The sequence below is a fragment of the Pseudochaenichthys georgianus genome, chromosome 2, assembly GCF_902827115.2.
Source record: "Pseudochaenichthys georgianus chromosome 2, fPseGeo1.2, whole genome shotgun sequence".
NCBI lineage: Eukaryota > Metazoa > Chordata > Actinopteri > Perciformes > Channichthyidae > Pseudochaenichthys > Pseudochaenichthys georgianus.
Genome location: NC_047504.1, coordinates 2520822 through 2537959, shown reverse-complemented (window position 1 = coordinate 2537959; position 17138 = coordinate 2520822). Strand labels below are relative to the sequence as shown.

The following is a 17138-nucleotide window of genomic DNA, read 5'->3' as shown; positions in this document are numbered from 1 at the left end:
TGTTAGAGAAGGGCTGATTCTGGGTCTGTAGCTTTAAAAAAAAAAAATACAGCTAAATGCTGCCGTGATTAAACGCCATATCATGTTCAAAACCACATTAAGGATTATTTCTGAAACAGTATGGAGCTCAAATGCTTTTTCTCTTGCGGGTAGGGCTGTGCAATTAATCGTATTTTAATCGCGATTACGATTATGGCTTGCGACGATTATGAAAACAGCATAATTGACAAAATACGATTATTTTGCTGGGTGCGCTTTCGCCCCTCCCTAAAAGCCCACTCGGCCACGTGGGAGTGACATGTGTTGTGAATGTTCAGCGCGAGCGAAGATGTCAGAACAAGAGCAGCAACTCGTTAAAAAGAAGGGTACAACTATTTCCACTATTTGCAAGTACTTTGCCATTACATTTCACATCGCTAAAGATATGTGCCCAGTTAGCACTGTTAGCAACCAGGGCTTCAAGCAACTTGTCAACACGTTGGACAAGCGTTACGCGATGCCGTCTATATTATTTCAGCAGGTCTGCGCTGCCTGCACTACATGACAAATGCCGTGGGGAAGTGGAGAGAGATGTGGCTTCAGCTGACTACTTTGCTACCACAACAGACCTATGGTCTAGCCGAGGGGTGCTCAACCAGTCGATCGCGAGATGTGTCTAAAAATAGAACAACAATATTCTGTTTTATTGTTAATGTCCTGTAACATAATCTTCCTGTGCCAGAATAATGCACTTGAACGCATCAAAGCTTTGTGATTGGCCGGCGTCACCCCATGTGTCGGGGCGTGGCTGAGGGTCTTCAGTACAGGTGGCTTGTCACCTGCCTGCGCTCATCACTGAAACCAGACCATGTAAACAGGCTGGTGTTTCTAGCAACACATCTTTAAGAGATGACATGAGCAGCCCTATCAGCATTTGCCATGGTGGCCTAAACATTTTTATTTGGTCTTAAATTGTAGTTCAACATTTATTTCCTGTTACTTCTGGACCATGACGGTTGGCCAGCCTTCAACGTTTAACTGAGTGGAATATGTTGAATATGTTTTACCAAAATGTTGGCTATATGTTAAGGAGTTTTCAGTAGGTTGTGACCGTGCACTGCATCATATTTGATCTAATTTATTTTGGTCTAATTTATTTTTATTGATCATATTAATAATATATGTTTAGTATGGTTTTGGAAGTGCGCTCCAACATATTTGTTGATCTTGTTTATTGGTAAAATATTATTTGTTTTAAAGATTTGGGTACGGAGGAAAAGAGAGAGGGTTTTGTTTTCTGACACTTTGTGAGTTCCCTGACACCGGGGACACATGTTTATGTATAAAAGACATTAAAAAGTGATTTTTTTTTTCATGATAGGACACCTTTAAATCCTTTCCCTCCCATTTCTTTCCATTACAATGCTCTCTCTTGAAATTGAATCCACAGAGATAAATCCCGCTGCTTGCTCTCGGCGTCACCCAGGCATCCCACCCTCCAACCCGTCCCCAGACCCTTTTGTTTTCCTAGGCCTCTCCAAACAGTGCTGGGAACCAGTCCGACCTGGTCTGACTGAGGCCACAGCGGAAGATAAACTCTTCACTTCACGCATACTACTCCTTTACAAAAGAGTTTTAGAGACACTGTGGTGGTGCACGGAGTAAGCACACCATTTCCTCATTGGGGAGCACAGGGTCAAAGGTCGGTTGATGGACACTTCAGGGTCAGAGACCTGACGAATTTGGAGGTATGCATGGAGTCAATTCTGTCCTCAGATACAAATTCCCCTTAAATACCCAGGTCACCATTTAAACCTGGTTTCATTTATACATGGCCAATTAACCTTTCTTCAGGAGATATCTAGCTGGGGAAATAAGGATTTTCTCATCTCTTGCTCTAATTATAGAAACTAGTATCGCTGTAAGAAATCAAATGCCTGCTTAACCATGTGCATTTAAAAAGGTTTCAAGCACAGAAACCACTCGTTAAAGATGAAAGTTGAACCTCTGCTTGAGTTATTTTGATAACCAAGTCATTGTCATAATAAAACATTGTGGGTCCAAATAAATATGCTATTTCAAGCCACACCAAAGCTACCAAAAACATCTCATGACACCCTCAGCATAAGATCCGCTGGTGCGAAATCTCACGCCTGCTAAGTGTCACTATTGGCTAGACTCAGAATGAGGCTAAATTGTATTCATCCCTTTTTCTTTTTTTGTAGGTCAGATGTTTTGCCTCACAAACCTACTTATGCAACCAAACAGCGTCCCAAAGTGCCTTTTGCATCTGCTGCAGGCAGTATCTGTTACACCCTGTCTGAAGTTTCAGCAGCGTGACTGCACTTGTCAAACATCCCCACACATCAACATGACACGTTCCATCCACTGCCAATTTGGTAAGTCTAAACGTATCGACGTGAATCCACAAAACATCAGACTGCATGCAGGATCAGCCACTATCACGTATCCATTCAGAAGAGGTGTTGTGTTTCCCAACATGACACAGTCTCCATCTGGCCCATTTCTGAACACCCTGGGGTTATGTCGTGTATAAGAAAGTTGCCTAATCAGTGAACAGGATGTGAAATGTCTCTAATGACACCGAAACATCAGCCTGGCAATGCAATGGCTAATTGTGCAAGTGTATTACATCTGATGAAATACTCTGGTCTATGTTTAGATTGCATTTCAGTTTGGTCCCGTTCCGCTGGAGATTAGTAGAGGAAGTAAAGCCCATGGCTTCCCTTGGATGCAGAGATAGGGGGGTTATAGGAAATTGAGAGTAAATGATTAAAATGGATTATAGCAATGTCCTTGATTGGCCAGACCCGACGTAGAAAACACAGACACCATTTTCCTTGGGGTATAGAAAATGTGTGGATTGAGGTAGTGGAAGTGATAGAGATTAAGCAAACACATTAAAAGCTAAATATCAGGGGTATTCAGATAAAAGCAGGCAATAAAAGCAAACTTCTGCCTTTGATAGCCAAATGGTGCTTTGTCTTTGTGCTGTCAGCTGCCCTTAAATTGCTAGTAAAGATAGCAATTTGTTTTAAAGAATCATCAATAAATGTAAATAGCTCAGACAAATGACTAAAACTATCATGGCTGTTGTAGGACCATGGTGATTGGTCACAGTGTTGCAGTACTTTCTCTAAGTTTAAAAGTGAGGTTCATGTCCTACAGTATATAATATATATTATCTTATATATTATATATATATTATAGATATTATCCAATATGTTTAACATAACTGGTAATCATTCAACATCTCATCCAATAGGATTTTACTTGGCAGAACCAGTGTTCATATAAAGCATGGGAGTCTGATTTGCTGTCATGGGCTGATGTCTGTAAAAAGCAGCGCTGTGGTCAATTTTCCTCAGCCGATAAATGTGTTGACCGTCACGTTTCTTGGTGGCTTGGTTGAAAACGGAAATGAAACACTTAGTGACCGTTGGACATGACGAATGCCATTTTAAATATGCAATGACATACTGGTTTACCAAGTACTGGTTTGGTGAGGACACTATTCCTGTGCTCTTTTCATGTATTTACATAAAGCTGCATATCACATGAACAGGACACATTTAAATGCCTATTTTTATGACAATCCAAGGGCCTCTCTCCACAACTGAAACCCCTTCAGGACTGTCCTCCCTTGCTCTAAAATTCTTGTGATTTACACCAAAAGCAATCACTGTTATGTTAAACCAGTGCGCTGTTGACCTACGTGGAGTGACACGCGTCAACGCCTATAGTCCACACGGCCGTCCAGCCAGTCGGCCGACCAGCCAGTGGGGGGGGAAAGGATATAATCAAAGAGGCCAGGAGGACGCTGACATCTGGGAGTCTTTGTGCTGTAGGCCTAATTAGATGCCAGCGTAAAAAGGGAGGAGGCACGGTGGAACAGTGTGTGTGTGTGTGTGTGTGTGTGTGTGTGTGTGTGTGTGTGTGTGTGTGTGTGTGTGTGTGTGTGTGTGTGTGTGTGTGTGTGTGTGTGTGTGTGTGTGTGTGTGTGTGTGTGTGTGTGTGTGTGTGTGTGTGTGTGTGTGTGTGTGTGTGTGTGTGTGTGTGTGTGTGTGTGTGTGTGTGTGTGTGACCACCATGGGGAGGTGTTTGAGGTGGGGGGGGGGGGCTCCCTTTTTTAACATCTGCTCCATGAAACAAGCGAGGACCGAGCTGAGGTCACACAGCTACCAAACTATAACAGGGGTAATGTGAGGGGGATGCCAGCTTAATGATAACACTTAACCCATTCAGAGATGGCTGTACAGAAAACCTGGAGAAACGGTGATAATAAGCCCAGATTGGCCATGAATATGGATTGTCATGGCTCAGAATTGATACTGTTCCTTTGTACGGCTTAGAAGAATTAGGCAGCTGTGCATTTATTGCAATCAGCAGCCTTTTACTGGCACTGTGATCTTAACTTGTAGCCGCACTAATCCTTTCCCTACAGAAAGGTCTGCTGAAGAAACACTGTTGCTCCACCCGTTTGGCTTTTGCCTTCGCAGTATTACAGAGCCCACACTCTGCCACTAGTGACAATACTGCCCTTTGTACCCAATACAGTCAGGCATTCACCCACGCATATTCTCATGTCACACTGAGCAAAGAGTCGCCACAAGTAAGACATCTTTGTCATGTTAAGTTCAAACACAGATATCAAGTGGGTGAAGTTTGTGCCTTGAACTTTGTCCCCTGTTCTCATGAAACGGAACCTTTCATTGAACAATAATTGCAGCGGAATTTGCAATAAAAGAAAGTGGTTTTTTTTCATTGTGATGCAATTTAGTCAAGGGTTATACAATAAATGGAGGATCAAATAAATGTAAACAAATATTGAAATGGCCAAGTGGGCGGGAAGAATGAAGGAGGGAGAGCCAAACTCTTAAGAGAAGGGGATTCCATTCATGCATTTTGCGTGAGTTTTCAATTGACACACACATCTCTTATAAACTTGGGCTCAGAAAGAAAAACGTCTTGCCCAAACAGTGACTCCGACCTCCATGATCAATACCACAACGCCCCAAGAAAAGAGCAATGCCAGGAAGTGGCAGGGCCTGAAAATGGATGGGATTGGACATTGATTGGTGCACTCCCTTTGCCCCGGGAACCAATTAATGTTGGCCCTGTGTCTGCCTTGAATAAATGGGGGGGACTGAAACGGGGTCAGCGCAGAGACTCCCCCATGGTACAGAGCCCAGTTCTGTCTTTATTTTTCTTCTGAATGATTCATCCAGATTGCCAAGTCCGGGGAGAAGAATGAATGACCGGGAAGATTATACCTTTAATTCGCCCTGCTACACTTGGGGGGGAAGTGGGAGGGGACGTTGGGGTGGCTATTACTTTCCGTTCATTGAGGAGAAAATTGAAGCATGCAAGTGTCTGATGTGGGGTTTAACGTGCGGAGAGGGAGGTCCATCTGTATTCTAGCAGCACAGATGGTTTATGCTGATCGGATGTTTTGAGTCCCTCTGCTGGCCGGCCTGTCTGATCCTGACTCTGCATGTGTCCCGTACAGTTGGCACGACCACATGTAGCCTGGCACGCACTAACATGGGATTATTGTGTCTGAGAGCCTCCAACAATAAGCCATATTTGACACGGGTTTTGTTTTTGTACCGTCAGCAAACCAATCATTAAGCTAAATGTATTTTTCAGTGTGTGTACTCATTCTCATACCAAGTTTAAGTATTTATTACATAGGTGTGAAAATGAGAGGCTTACTGTCAAAGCTAATAGGTCAATTTAACAGTCCCTTTAAAATTAGTAATGATGCTGTCGTGATGTGTTGTGATTACGATGTTGCTGTTAAGATCAAACGGCATGCTCTCTCGTAAATTATCCGGACATTGAACCCAGATTATCAGGTATGAACGTGTGTCTGTATAATGGTGTCTGTACACATTATTTGCTCATATCTTTAGTTAAGGACGATCTTTTTTGCTGAATAAACAACCAATGTCCTTTCCCACAATGAGAACGAGTACAGTTGTTGAGGGTGTATAACACATGTGTGTGCACTGTGCAAACACACCGGCATATGGATCTTACTTATCTTATCGGTTAGTCCTTTTTAACAAAGATCAAAATTGGTTTATAAAAAAGCCTATGAAACCAGCCCCCATTTTAGGATCTTCAAATTGCTGTTACTGATAGTCGCGTGAAACCACAACGCTTCTCCAGACAGGGAAAAGCTGATTGAAGGAGTAAAGTGTGATCCTGCATATTAAATGAGGAACAAATAGAGCTTCTCATCATGTTCTCAAAACTGAGAGAAATGCGGATCGTGTGGCATTTATAAATCATGTGGCTTGTTCGCGATAAGCAGCCAGAAATGTGAAACCTAGTTTTTCTGTTTTAATCTTTTATTCACCCTCATCACCAGATGCTCTAGTTCTGTCTTTTTAAGTGTTCTCAAAAGAGATTTTTGTAAGGGACACATTTGACATATTTACATGGACGCCTATATCTCATCCAGTTTCTTTGAAGAGTTTCATCAATATTAGACTCAGCCTACTTGTTTAACAAAGCTTGTCAAACAAGACTGATGCGCCGTTTTATCAGCACGCCTTGACTGAAAAACTGGTTATGTTATACTATGCAAACAACTAAATGACTTCCGATGACAAACAAGATAAAAAGGGAAACTATCCGCGAACACGACCCCTTTAATGATAAAGTTCCTGCATGCTAGGACTTGTCTGAGCAGCTTTAAATCATGTTTAGTCAGCACTACTTAGCAGGCAGTTTAATGTGGGGGTTTAAAAAGGGCGGGAGGGGTTGGAGGTCTAGTGGGAAAAAAGAAAAAACAATGAATACAAAGTCGTCATCCTCTTCATGAGGGGAGTCCCTGCAATTCCCTGTGCTTATCCCACCAGATGCGTAGGATGTTGTAATGTACATCCTGGGAAAAAAATCAACTGAGCTTCCTGTCGAGGGACCCTCAACTGCTTTGGCCAGCATGCTTTGACTCTCTGCTGAACTCTCTGGTGATAACGCTACAGGTAGAGAAATACACTCCAACGGCCCAGAGGTGATGCAGTATGCCAAGAGAGGGCAGAATAATTTTCCGACTGTTATCAAAATACACAACCCTATCCCCCCTTCTACTTTGGTATGCGGCAGCTCACTAAATAAGTGAACACACACATTTCAACAGCAGGCTGCTGACAGCTTGAGAAACAACAGTGTGTTCATCTTTCCGCATGTGTTCCTGTGTGCCGTTTCTCACAGCAAAGATCTGCAAACAGCAGCTGTCACAGTTTAGTGTTCAGAGCATTTGAAAACAAGCAGAGAGGATCATTTTAACAGTCATTCACAATTAACATTCAACAGTTTGGAGGTGGCTGGGATTTGTTTGCAGCGGTCATTTTGACATGTAGTACACTTAATGAACATTGTTAACGTTATCAATATCACCTGTTGTGTACTGCTATAACAAGTCACAATGTCTGTTGTGAAAAAGTCTAGTTTGCGCTCATTTTTGACAGTCTTATGTTGGAAGTTACAGGAAAGCTTATTGAAATGGTTTCAACTACTTTTGAATGTTGTTGCTGAGCTTTTCTGCAGCTAGCTAGCCAGCTAATAAGCTAACATAAATAAAACTAGCTTATAAACTAGCTAGTTCATTTCGGTGCAAGCTAACACTTATTTTTTAATACAAATCATTTCGTTTCAAGCAGCCTAAATCTACAGCTCACATTTATTTATCTAAATCGTTAACAGTGCCATGCAAATGACAAAACATTTCATTTGTAGTTTTTATTTTGTCCAGTGTATACCACCAGGGTTAGCTAGAGGCTAATTGACATATCTTGTTTACCTTGGGCTGGTTGACAAAACATACCAAATAAACTCTTTCAACAGCACTTTAAACGATTAAGGCAATCATTGGTGGTGACACTTGTTTTAGCCAAAATATGACGCTGGTTATAAACACTGAAAACATTGCCTATCTTACATTAAGGGCTTCAGTTTGCTAGCTAACATATAAGAAGCCATACTTATGTTACTCAGCAGGTAACTGCCATTATGCTGCTTTTCTTGATAAAGTGTCACTTGCCAATATGACTGTCAAACACTGCAGGTCACCCTTGAAAAAGAGATCTTTTGATCTCAAGGGGCTTTCACCCAGTTAAATAAAGGCTACAAACAATCAAACTTTTAAACAGTTTTAAGCACATGCTCTTCTTCTTGCCACAGCCAGTCATTTTCTGCACTGACTTTTGCACACTTCTCCCTAACAATAAAGGAAGGTGAATCATTTCAGCCTCCTATAATGTCACGAGGCAAACAAGCATGATTCGAAACTTACTCTGAGCCGGTTGGATCCTCTCCACTCAACAGCTCTGTAGTTCCCAGACTCTCAGAGGTGTTTTGGTCAGGAAGACAACCTGATGATGTGGAATTTCCTTTGAGGGCAGCTGAAAACATGCTGTCGTAAATCCTCCTGGAAGTGTTGCAGGGGGGGAAGCCACTCACAAAACACACACTCTTTCAACACTATCTGTGCTGCTGGAAGTCTGCAGCAACACCCAGCAGACTTGTAAATACAGAGGGGGGAGTAAGAGAGGCGGGGAGGGGCGGGAGGATAAGGAGCGTGGTGAGGAGAAGTTCCACATTACGTCACCAGCAGCTGTTGACAGGCATGTGTTTATTAACTAACTGCCAGGGCTCGAGGAGTCACACCACATGCCTCGAGCTCTAACACACAGCTCCACACACACTGACAAGACAATAGGCTAAAAGTCAACTTCACATCAGCCAGCACCAAACATTCTCAACCATCCGACTCTGCTCTTTCGCAGGTGTGTTTCTCATTGGCATAAGCCACGCCCCCTAACCCATATAAGGGCATGTGTTGTGTGCAAATATGTTACATACATATAAGAATTAGAGAGATGCTTTTAGTAGTGCAACTGAGGCAGTGTTAAATCCAATCAAACAAGTTAAAATTATATTTTAGAGGAACATTAAAAAGCATTAATGAGCAGTTTTTAAGCCTTTCAGAAGCTTAACTCAGGCAATATTATGCACAAAGAGTTGTTATAGACTTAATAGATCAGTAGTATTTCCTAAATAATCCTATTTTCATAATTTCTTGAAAACATTTCATCATCTAAATTTGCTTATATGATATTCCCCTTATTGTGCTTGGTTGAAGTGCTCTCGAACACACGCAAACAAATGCATTTCACAAATAAGAAAACATTTGTGAATCCTAGAAATCAATGGGTACAAAATAAAACTAGAACAAATTGTGGATACAAACAATAATAAGAGGATTTTCTTTCACATATCACTTCCTGACTTTGATATGAGACACATGCAACTATGTGCAAGTATACCACAATGTGCATGCTTATTTCGGTAGTCAAAATGCTCAAAATCTCTCAAGATTGAATTTCTCAGTTAGCTCTGACGCTGTAACCTGTTATCTGTTCACTCTGGCCATGAGACTTGCTGACTAGACTATTGGAGCTGTTTTTTTTACTCGGATAGCAGTAATGGTATTACTGCGGAGCGAGAGATGCATTCCTCAAGTGTCTCGGCTTGGCAGGGTCCCCAGCCTGTACTTCTCCATCTCTCTTTCCCTTCTCATTTAAATGGAGGCACATGACTCCCAGCTTAACTGCCAAGAAGACTTCTTTATGCTTTTCATTGGTTTCTCTGCAGGGCGCTTGCTTAATGTGCTACAATCCTAGCTGCCACCAACCCTCGTAGCCCACAAGATTTCTAATCTCCAAGATTCACATGTTTTTTTTATTCTACTATTTCAACAATTAGACAGTTTATACATCCGAAAAAACAAACAGTAGAAGCGGGAGTGCAGAAAGCATACAGGTGTAGCCCTCCCGTTAGTCATCCTGTTGCAGGATAAAGACAAAAAAGATAATTCCGTAATTAAATACGCACACAGATAAACAAAATGATATATATATCTATATATACATAAATAAAATAATAAAGTAAAACAAATTAAAATTCCTACAAGTCCAGATAACATTTTTATATAAACTATGATAATTAAGATAATCATGATAATAGTTATTATAATTCTAATTATTTTTGTTATTATCATTATCATTATCTATATAATCTTTTTTATATATTTTGTATTACTACTTAAATACAAACTTTGAGTGTTATACTGTGAACAAATGCTCCGCTTCAGCCCATCTCTATTCTTGCGGTCTGAAATGCAATAATTTCTCCCATAATTCCATTCTGTTGTCGCATTCCTCCCCTCTAAGCTCACTGCATTGTAATATTGTTAGCTCTCGGAGACTGAGTGGGCTGACGACATTGCAAAACTTTGAGCTGTGAAGAGCTGAAGACAAAATAATTGGCAGCTCTTTCAAAGCATAACGAAGAGCCAGACCAAGCAAAGAACATAATCCCAAATCATCACAGACATTCAATTACACCTAAATGTCAGGAGCTAATCAGTTACTGGCATCAATTGTTATGAAGGAGGAAGATAATAATATTAGGAAAATTACATTTCAGTTTTCAGCATTTGATCATGCAAATCTTTGATTTCTTAATTGGACGCTTGTGATCTATTCTTTGAGTCAAATAGACAAATCCCCAACCAAAGGAGAAAGATGTATCATGCTGAAATGTTAAACCTTCCACCAGACAAATAAACATCAAAGACAGATATAGCTTTGATTTTTGGTCCCTGTTAATCACTGTCATTGCTTTTAGTTTAACATTTGTACAGGTCAGTCATAAACCGGAAAGCCTGACAGGTGAAGTCTGCTGAATTCTTTTGTGTGTGTCTTGTGAGTCTACATGTGTGAACAACACTTGTACGCTCTTTTTATTTAATACATTTTTTAAATCCCTCTCCTATCACATCCTGTCTTCCATATCTGCCTCCTCCTTTTGCTCTGACATGCTCATGAAGTCAGGAAAGAAAAACACTGACCTTAGCCCTCGTATTTTAGCGTAAGCTGTCATCTTGGCATCACAAGAAATCCGTCTTCTGAGGCATACATCTGATAAGTATATGGTATATTACCAGAGGTGGGAAATAGTGGAGCACAAATACCTTGTTACTGTACTTAAAGGTGGGATATGTAATTTATTCCAGAAACACTTTTTGTTATATTCCATGGAATGCTCTTAACATCCCGATAGCAATGAATACATTAAATGCTTTGACAATAAATACATAAAAAAAACAAATCTGTGGAAGCCGTAGCACTTTAAAAAGCACGACCAATCATTTTAGCCGGGCCGGTTAAAATAACTGAATGGCCTACCTGCCTGTCAGCCTTCCATCTGTGCACGTGCCCTCATTGGTCATGTGCTCGTTCGTGTGTGTTGGAGGAGGGGCTCTGTAAGGAAGTGGCAGATTTGTTCCGGTTGTGTATTTTCAAATTCTAGCGCACTCGAGCTGGTTTCTCCAAAATTACATAGCCTACCCATGAGCCTATACCCCACCTTTAAGTACATTTTTCTGGTATCAGTACTTTACTCCACTTCTTACTTTTCTGAATACTTTTTACTTTTACTTCCTATATTTTAAACACAAATACTGTAAGAAATTAAAATAAATGTTTAATGACGTAATTTAGTTTAAACATACAGTAAGCTTAAAACTGTTTTATTCTGAAAACATTTCCGGTTAGCATTGGCTTGTGGCTAACGTTGTGGCTACATTTTATTTTGAAAAGCTTTACTGGAAGGAGTCTTCGTTTATCAACAGTGACGTCATTTCCGGTTTTACGTTAACAACGATTACAGCCGTTAAAATGCATTAAATAAAAAGTCATGAATGAAGAGAAAAGGCGTGTGGAGTTATACACACGCCTAAATCCTCTGTAATGCGTGATATCGGACATAGAAGAAAGAGGTGGGAGGACCCCCGTCCAATCATTGAGAGAGTGCTGGATGAGATACAGGCCGTTTCTCAATCTCGAGGATTCTGGCTTCCAAGCCAATATTTCAAGGATGCTACGAGTGCCGCCGAAGGACTGTTCCAATCTCCAGTAAGCTTGGAATTCCACCGAGGCCGCGTCCTTGGTTTGGGGGGAATTTCGAGGCTGCACATGGGTAGACTTCGCGTCCTTAAAATACCCACAATGCTTTGCGCACGGACCAATTTCAAAAACCCTTGCGGAGAATGGCTGAACCGACGCAGCACATATTTAAATGTAAGTATGCAGTGGCGTAGAACATGTGTTGGTAAATATGTTACTTTGTTACATTTGTTTGTTATCACCAAAAATGTGTTCCGTGAAAGTAAAGCAAGTTCATAATTAGATAGTAGGGGTGTAACGGTATCCGTATTCGTCCCGTACCATCGCGGTTTGGACGTCACGGTTCGAGTCACACGGCGAATACGCCTTTTTTTACGAGTGGGAAAAAAGTCTGTCACTCAGGGCAGTATTACACTATTTATAATTCAGGGGGCGGTATTGCGCCTAAAAGCCAGCCGCCCGTAAATAACAAATGAAGAACAAGAACAAAACACAACAAAACGAACACAATACATGAAGAAGAAAAGTTAGTAGCTACGGCAAGTTCACACAACACACAGGAGCTAGAAGACCCACCTGCTTCTTTTAAATCAGCTGTGTGGGAACATTTCAGGTTCCCTGTGGACTACAACAATGATGGGGTGCGAGTTGTGGATCGGACGAGGACGGTGTGTCGGCGTTGTTCGACAGCGGTGCGGTATGCTGGTAACGCGTCAAACATGCTCAATCACATCCGAGTCAGTCTCAGTCCCCAGCGAGAGGGTTTTCTCGAAGGCAGGTGACATAGTTACCGCCAACAGATCTGCCCTCACTACTGACAACGTAGACAAACTCATCTTTCTGAAGAAAAACTTGAAAATAGAGTAAAGCTTGAGTACCTTTATTTAGGCATAATGCCCTCACACAAGTTAATTACACATGTTAGACATTGCTCCTAAAGATACAGATTTTATTTTGTTTTATATTTATCATTGTATGTATTTTATATTTTGACATTAGGAGATGTTATACAGTTCTGGATTGCCTTTTATTGATTGTGATTGAAACACTTTCTTATTATTTATTTTAATATTTTCAAGACATTCTTTTTAGTTGTACAGCTTATTGAACCTTTTTGTTTGACATCCATCCATCCATCCATCCATCTTCTCCCGCTTATCCGTGGTCGGGTCGTGGGGGTAGCAGTTCCAGCAGAGAGCCCCAAACTTTCTTTTCCCTGGCGACATCAACCAGCTCTGACTGGGGGATCCCAAGGCGCTCCCAGGCCAGCGAAGAGATATAATCCCTCCACCTGGTCCTAGGTCTACCCCTTGGTCTCTTCCCAGCTGGACGTGCCTGGAACACCTCCCTAGGGAGGCGCCCAGGTGGCATCCTAACTAGGTGCCCGAACCACCTCAACTGGCTTCTTTCGACGCGAAGGAGGAGCGGCTCAACTCCGAGTCCCTCCCTGATGACCGAACTTCTCACCTTATCTCTAAGGGAGACACCAGCCACCCGGCGGAGGAAACCTATCTCGGCCGCTTGTATCCGTATGTTTGACATCAGCCATTATAAATAATATGGCCATCTGAGTGTATGTGTTACTGTTTGTGGTTTGTTTTTAACTGTGTAATACAGTTAATGATTCCAAATGTTAGAGTTCCTTATTTTCATACCAAAACGTGCACTACTGTTACAAATAAATAACAGGAAAAAAAGATTATGCATTTGGGACTTCCTTGTTGTACCGAACCCGTACCGAACCGTGACACCCAAACCGAGGTACGAACCGAACCGTGACTTCTGTGAACCGTTACACCCCTATTAGATAGACATTGTGAGGTATTTATTTTCGGGATAGTTTATGTTGAAACCATTAGAGAGAGTGGCACACTTGTTAGGCTGTTCCATTCTTCTTCGTTTTCCGAAGCAGTGGCTTTGAAGCATACTTGCTTCGTTTCTGAAGGAAGTGACTTGGAAGTATGCGACTACCAAGCAAGCATCCTCGCGATTGAGAAACGGCCTCTGGGGGCGTTTCTCAATCGCGAGGATGCTTGCTTGGTAGCACATGTCTTCCGAGTCACTTCCTTCAGAAGCTAGGCAAGAATCCTTCCTGGCAATCGGAAAACGAAGAGTGGAACAGGCTAGCAAGTGTGCAGGTGTGCGTCATATGAGAGGCCCCGCCTTACATTTTCCGCCACAGATTTGGGGAAATTTACGAAGTCTACCCATGTGCAACCTCGAAATTTCCCCCAAACCAAGGACGCAGCCTCGGTGGAATTCCAAGTATGCTGGAGATTGGAACAGTACTTCGGCGGCACTCGATGACGTAGCATCCTTGAAATATTGGCTTGGAAGCCAGTATCCTCGAGATTGAGAAACGGCCACACATTCAATACATACATACAGTATGGTGGCTTGAACTAGTGGGAGAAATGGAGCTGTTTGTCTGTAGCCAATGCCTTGAACCTCGGCAAAAAAGGCATTAGAAGCCAGTAGCGTGGCGTGAGGAAAAATTTAGGGGAAGCAAATTTTTTTGGGTTAGGGGGGGTGGTCAATAACGTAACCAGATGAGTGATTACAGCGCCCGGTATCATTTTACACACATTTGTATCACACAGATGCAGGACTTGCACATGCACTCTCCAGCCGAAACTCTCTCGTCTTATTAATTTAAGCATTTTCTTATTAATTTATGCAGCCACCCCCCCCCCCCCAGCATTCATTCACAAACTAAATCAGGAGACTTTTAAAGTTTTACGTTCACATCAAAGTATCAGTAGGCGTGTATGAAACACATTCAAAAACAGTTATGTGCAGAAACATTTGCATGCGATAGTCCACCTTCTCTTCCCTTCCCTTTCTAACACACACGGCAAGTGCAGCAACAGTCCTCGTCTCTGTAATTAGCTCAGTCCGTAGTCCAAAAGTAAGTAAAAAAATATAAACAATCTCATCTATTCAGGTGATCGGGCCCTATATGGGTGCTATCCGTGGTGCTGATTTTCAGATAGCACCCTGTGCTAAATAAACAACTGCAATAAAACAACTACTTCAGACTGACTAACACCTGCAGCTAAATCCAGGCAAGCAATGCACAATAACCAACAGAACCACATCAGAAATTGCACACATGGCTACACGGGCAGTTCAGGCCACAGAGAGAAAGGGGTGTGCATTTCACTCACCCTAAAGAGGAAGGCCATTCTCCTGTCTTTCGTGGTGGCAAAGTGGTCAATAACAATGTCATAGAACTTCCCAGTGGCCTTTAGGTCCTCCACAACAACAGAGTCAATGGATATTGTGGTTAGGTTAACAAGTCTGTCTTGTCCACACGTGTTCCTCAGATACGTTTTGATCCTTTTTAGACAGGAAAAGGAGCGCTCTGCTGATGTGCTGGTGGCTGGTATCGTGAGCATGAGCTGGAGTAGCTTGTAGAGAGTGTGCCCTGTAGGTCATCCTCAATAAGAAGCTCTATCAGCTCTCCTGGTGGCTTGTGAAACAACTTGTTGTTGTACAGCGTGTGCAGCTCATTCCTTAACTTCTGCTCATCAAAGAATGGATACGTGTTGATCAGCTCAGCCAGCTCACTGCTGGGAAATGCAGCAGGCTTGCAGAAATGTGTGAATGATGTGTGTTCCAGTATCCGAAAAAAATTCAGGTGCTCCATATCTGCAAATCTTTGGGTAATGTGCAACACTATGCCGTCAACAATCTGAAAGTAAAGACGCCGGAAAGACACACCCGTTTCCTCGTCTCCTTCTTGGTGCTGGTTAAACCCCTGCTCCAGGCCGTCCCAGCCGCGGTGACGTCGTTTACGTCGGGGCACAGGATCGCCGACTGCCTTGACTGTTTCATCGTAAATGCGACTGAATTTCTCATCTGTTCTTGTGGCTTTGAGAGCGCTGAGAGTGCTCATGATCTGATTCTGGTATTTTTTTATGTCCACCGTCTTACTTTGCAGAACCTGGAAGAGTGGTTCTGTGAGGCCGAAAATGGACTGAAAGACCCCGAGCAGGAAGGTGAAGTGAAAATCTTCAAGTTTTTGCTTCAAGGAAGCACTCTGTGCAATGGTCTCTTTGTCCCATCCTGGCTTTGTCATTATCTTGTCGAAAGCGATACAGAGCAACCCGCGTCCTTCGTGGATGGCGTGTACCGCGCAGCTTTTAAAGTTCCACCTCACCCCCTGGTACACGCACAGCTCAATCAACTTCACACAGTAATGCTGATTTCTTACTTGAACGTGAGAACAAATTGTGGAAGGCATCAAGATTGGCAAAAAACTGTTTGGCTGCTTGAATGTTGTTTGTGCCTTGTGCTAAAACCACATTTTATTTATGAGCATAACAGTGGATGAATAGCGCATTGGGGCAGTGTGCTTTCACTAAAGCCTGAACGCCACCGTGCTGTCCACTCATGCAGCTTGCTCCGTCATAAGTCTGACAAATCAGTTTGTTTGTTGGACTAGTTCCCGATGGCTCTCATGACAACTGATGTTACAGCTTTTGCGTCTCTTTCTAAGCTGACATAAAAAAAGCCCGGAAAACGTTCACACACACTGCCTTTTTCATTCACATATCTGATGATGACAGCACTTATTGGAAATGTCTGATGTGTCATCCACTTGTACAGCAATGAAAGGAGAAATGTGTATTTCTTTATCTATCTCATCCTGGATAGAACGAGCTATGCTTTCAATTATGTCATTTTGCCATCATCCCGGCTCTGCTGCAGGACAAGCTCTCCCAGCTGCATGTGCCCGACTCCACCTGCAGGTGGATCACAGACTTCCTGTCTGACAGGAAGCAGCACGTGAGGCTGGGTAAGCACCTCTCTGACCCCCGCACCATCAGCACCGGTTCCCCTCAAGGCTGCGTTCTTTCCCCTCTGCTCTTCTCCCTGTATACCAACAGCTGCACCTCCAGTCACCAGTCTGTCAAGCTCCTGAAGTTCGCAGACGACACCACCCTCATCGGACTCATCTCTGGTGGGGACGAGTCTGCCTACAGGTGGGAGATGGACCATCTGGTGACCTGGTGTGGGGAAAACCACCTGGAGCTCAACGCCCTAAAAACAGTGGAGATGGTCGTGGACTTCAGGAAGAACGCAGCCGGCCTCTTAAACAAGGCCTGGCCCCCCCACTGACACTTTACCTCTGCTACATCATAGACTATATGT

At 42.6% G+C, this 17138-nt stretch overlaps 1 protein-coding gene across 1 annotated transcript in view; it reads right to left on the bottom strand.

The window, feature by feature from the left end:
* Nucleotides 1–8502, bottom strand: part of LOC117457704 (nck-associated protein 5-like) — a 159140-nt gene extending 150638 nt beyond the window's left edge. Inside the window, exon 1 of the mRNA XM_034097914.1 lies at nt 8306–8502. Within this exon, the coding sequence (XP_033953805.1) occupies nt 8306–8424 (119 nt within the window). The 5' untranslated portion in view covers nt 8425–8502. The remainder of the gene's footprint in view (nt 1–8305) is intronic.
* Nucleotides 8503–17138: the final 8636 nt, after the last annotated feature.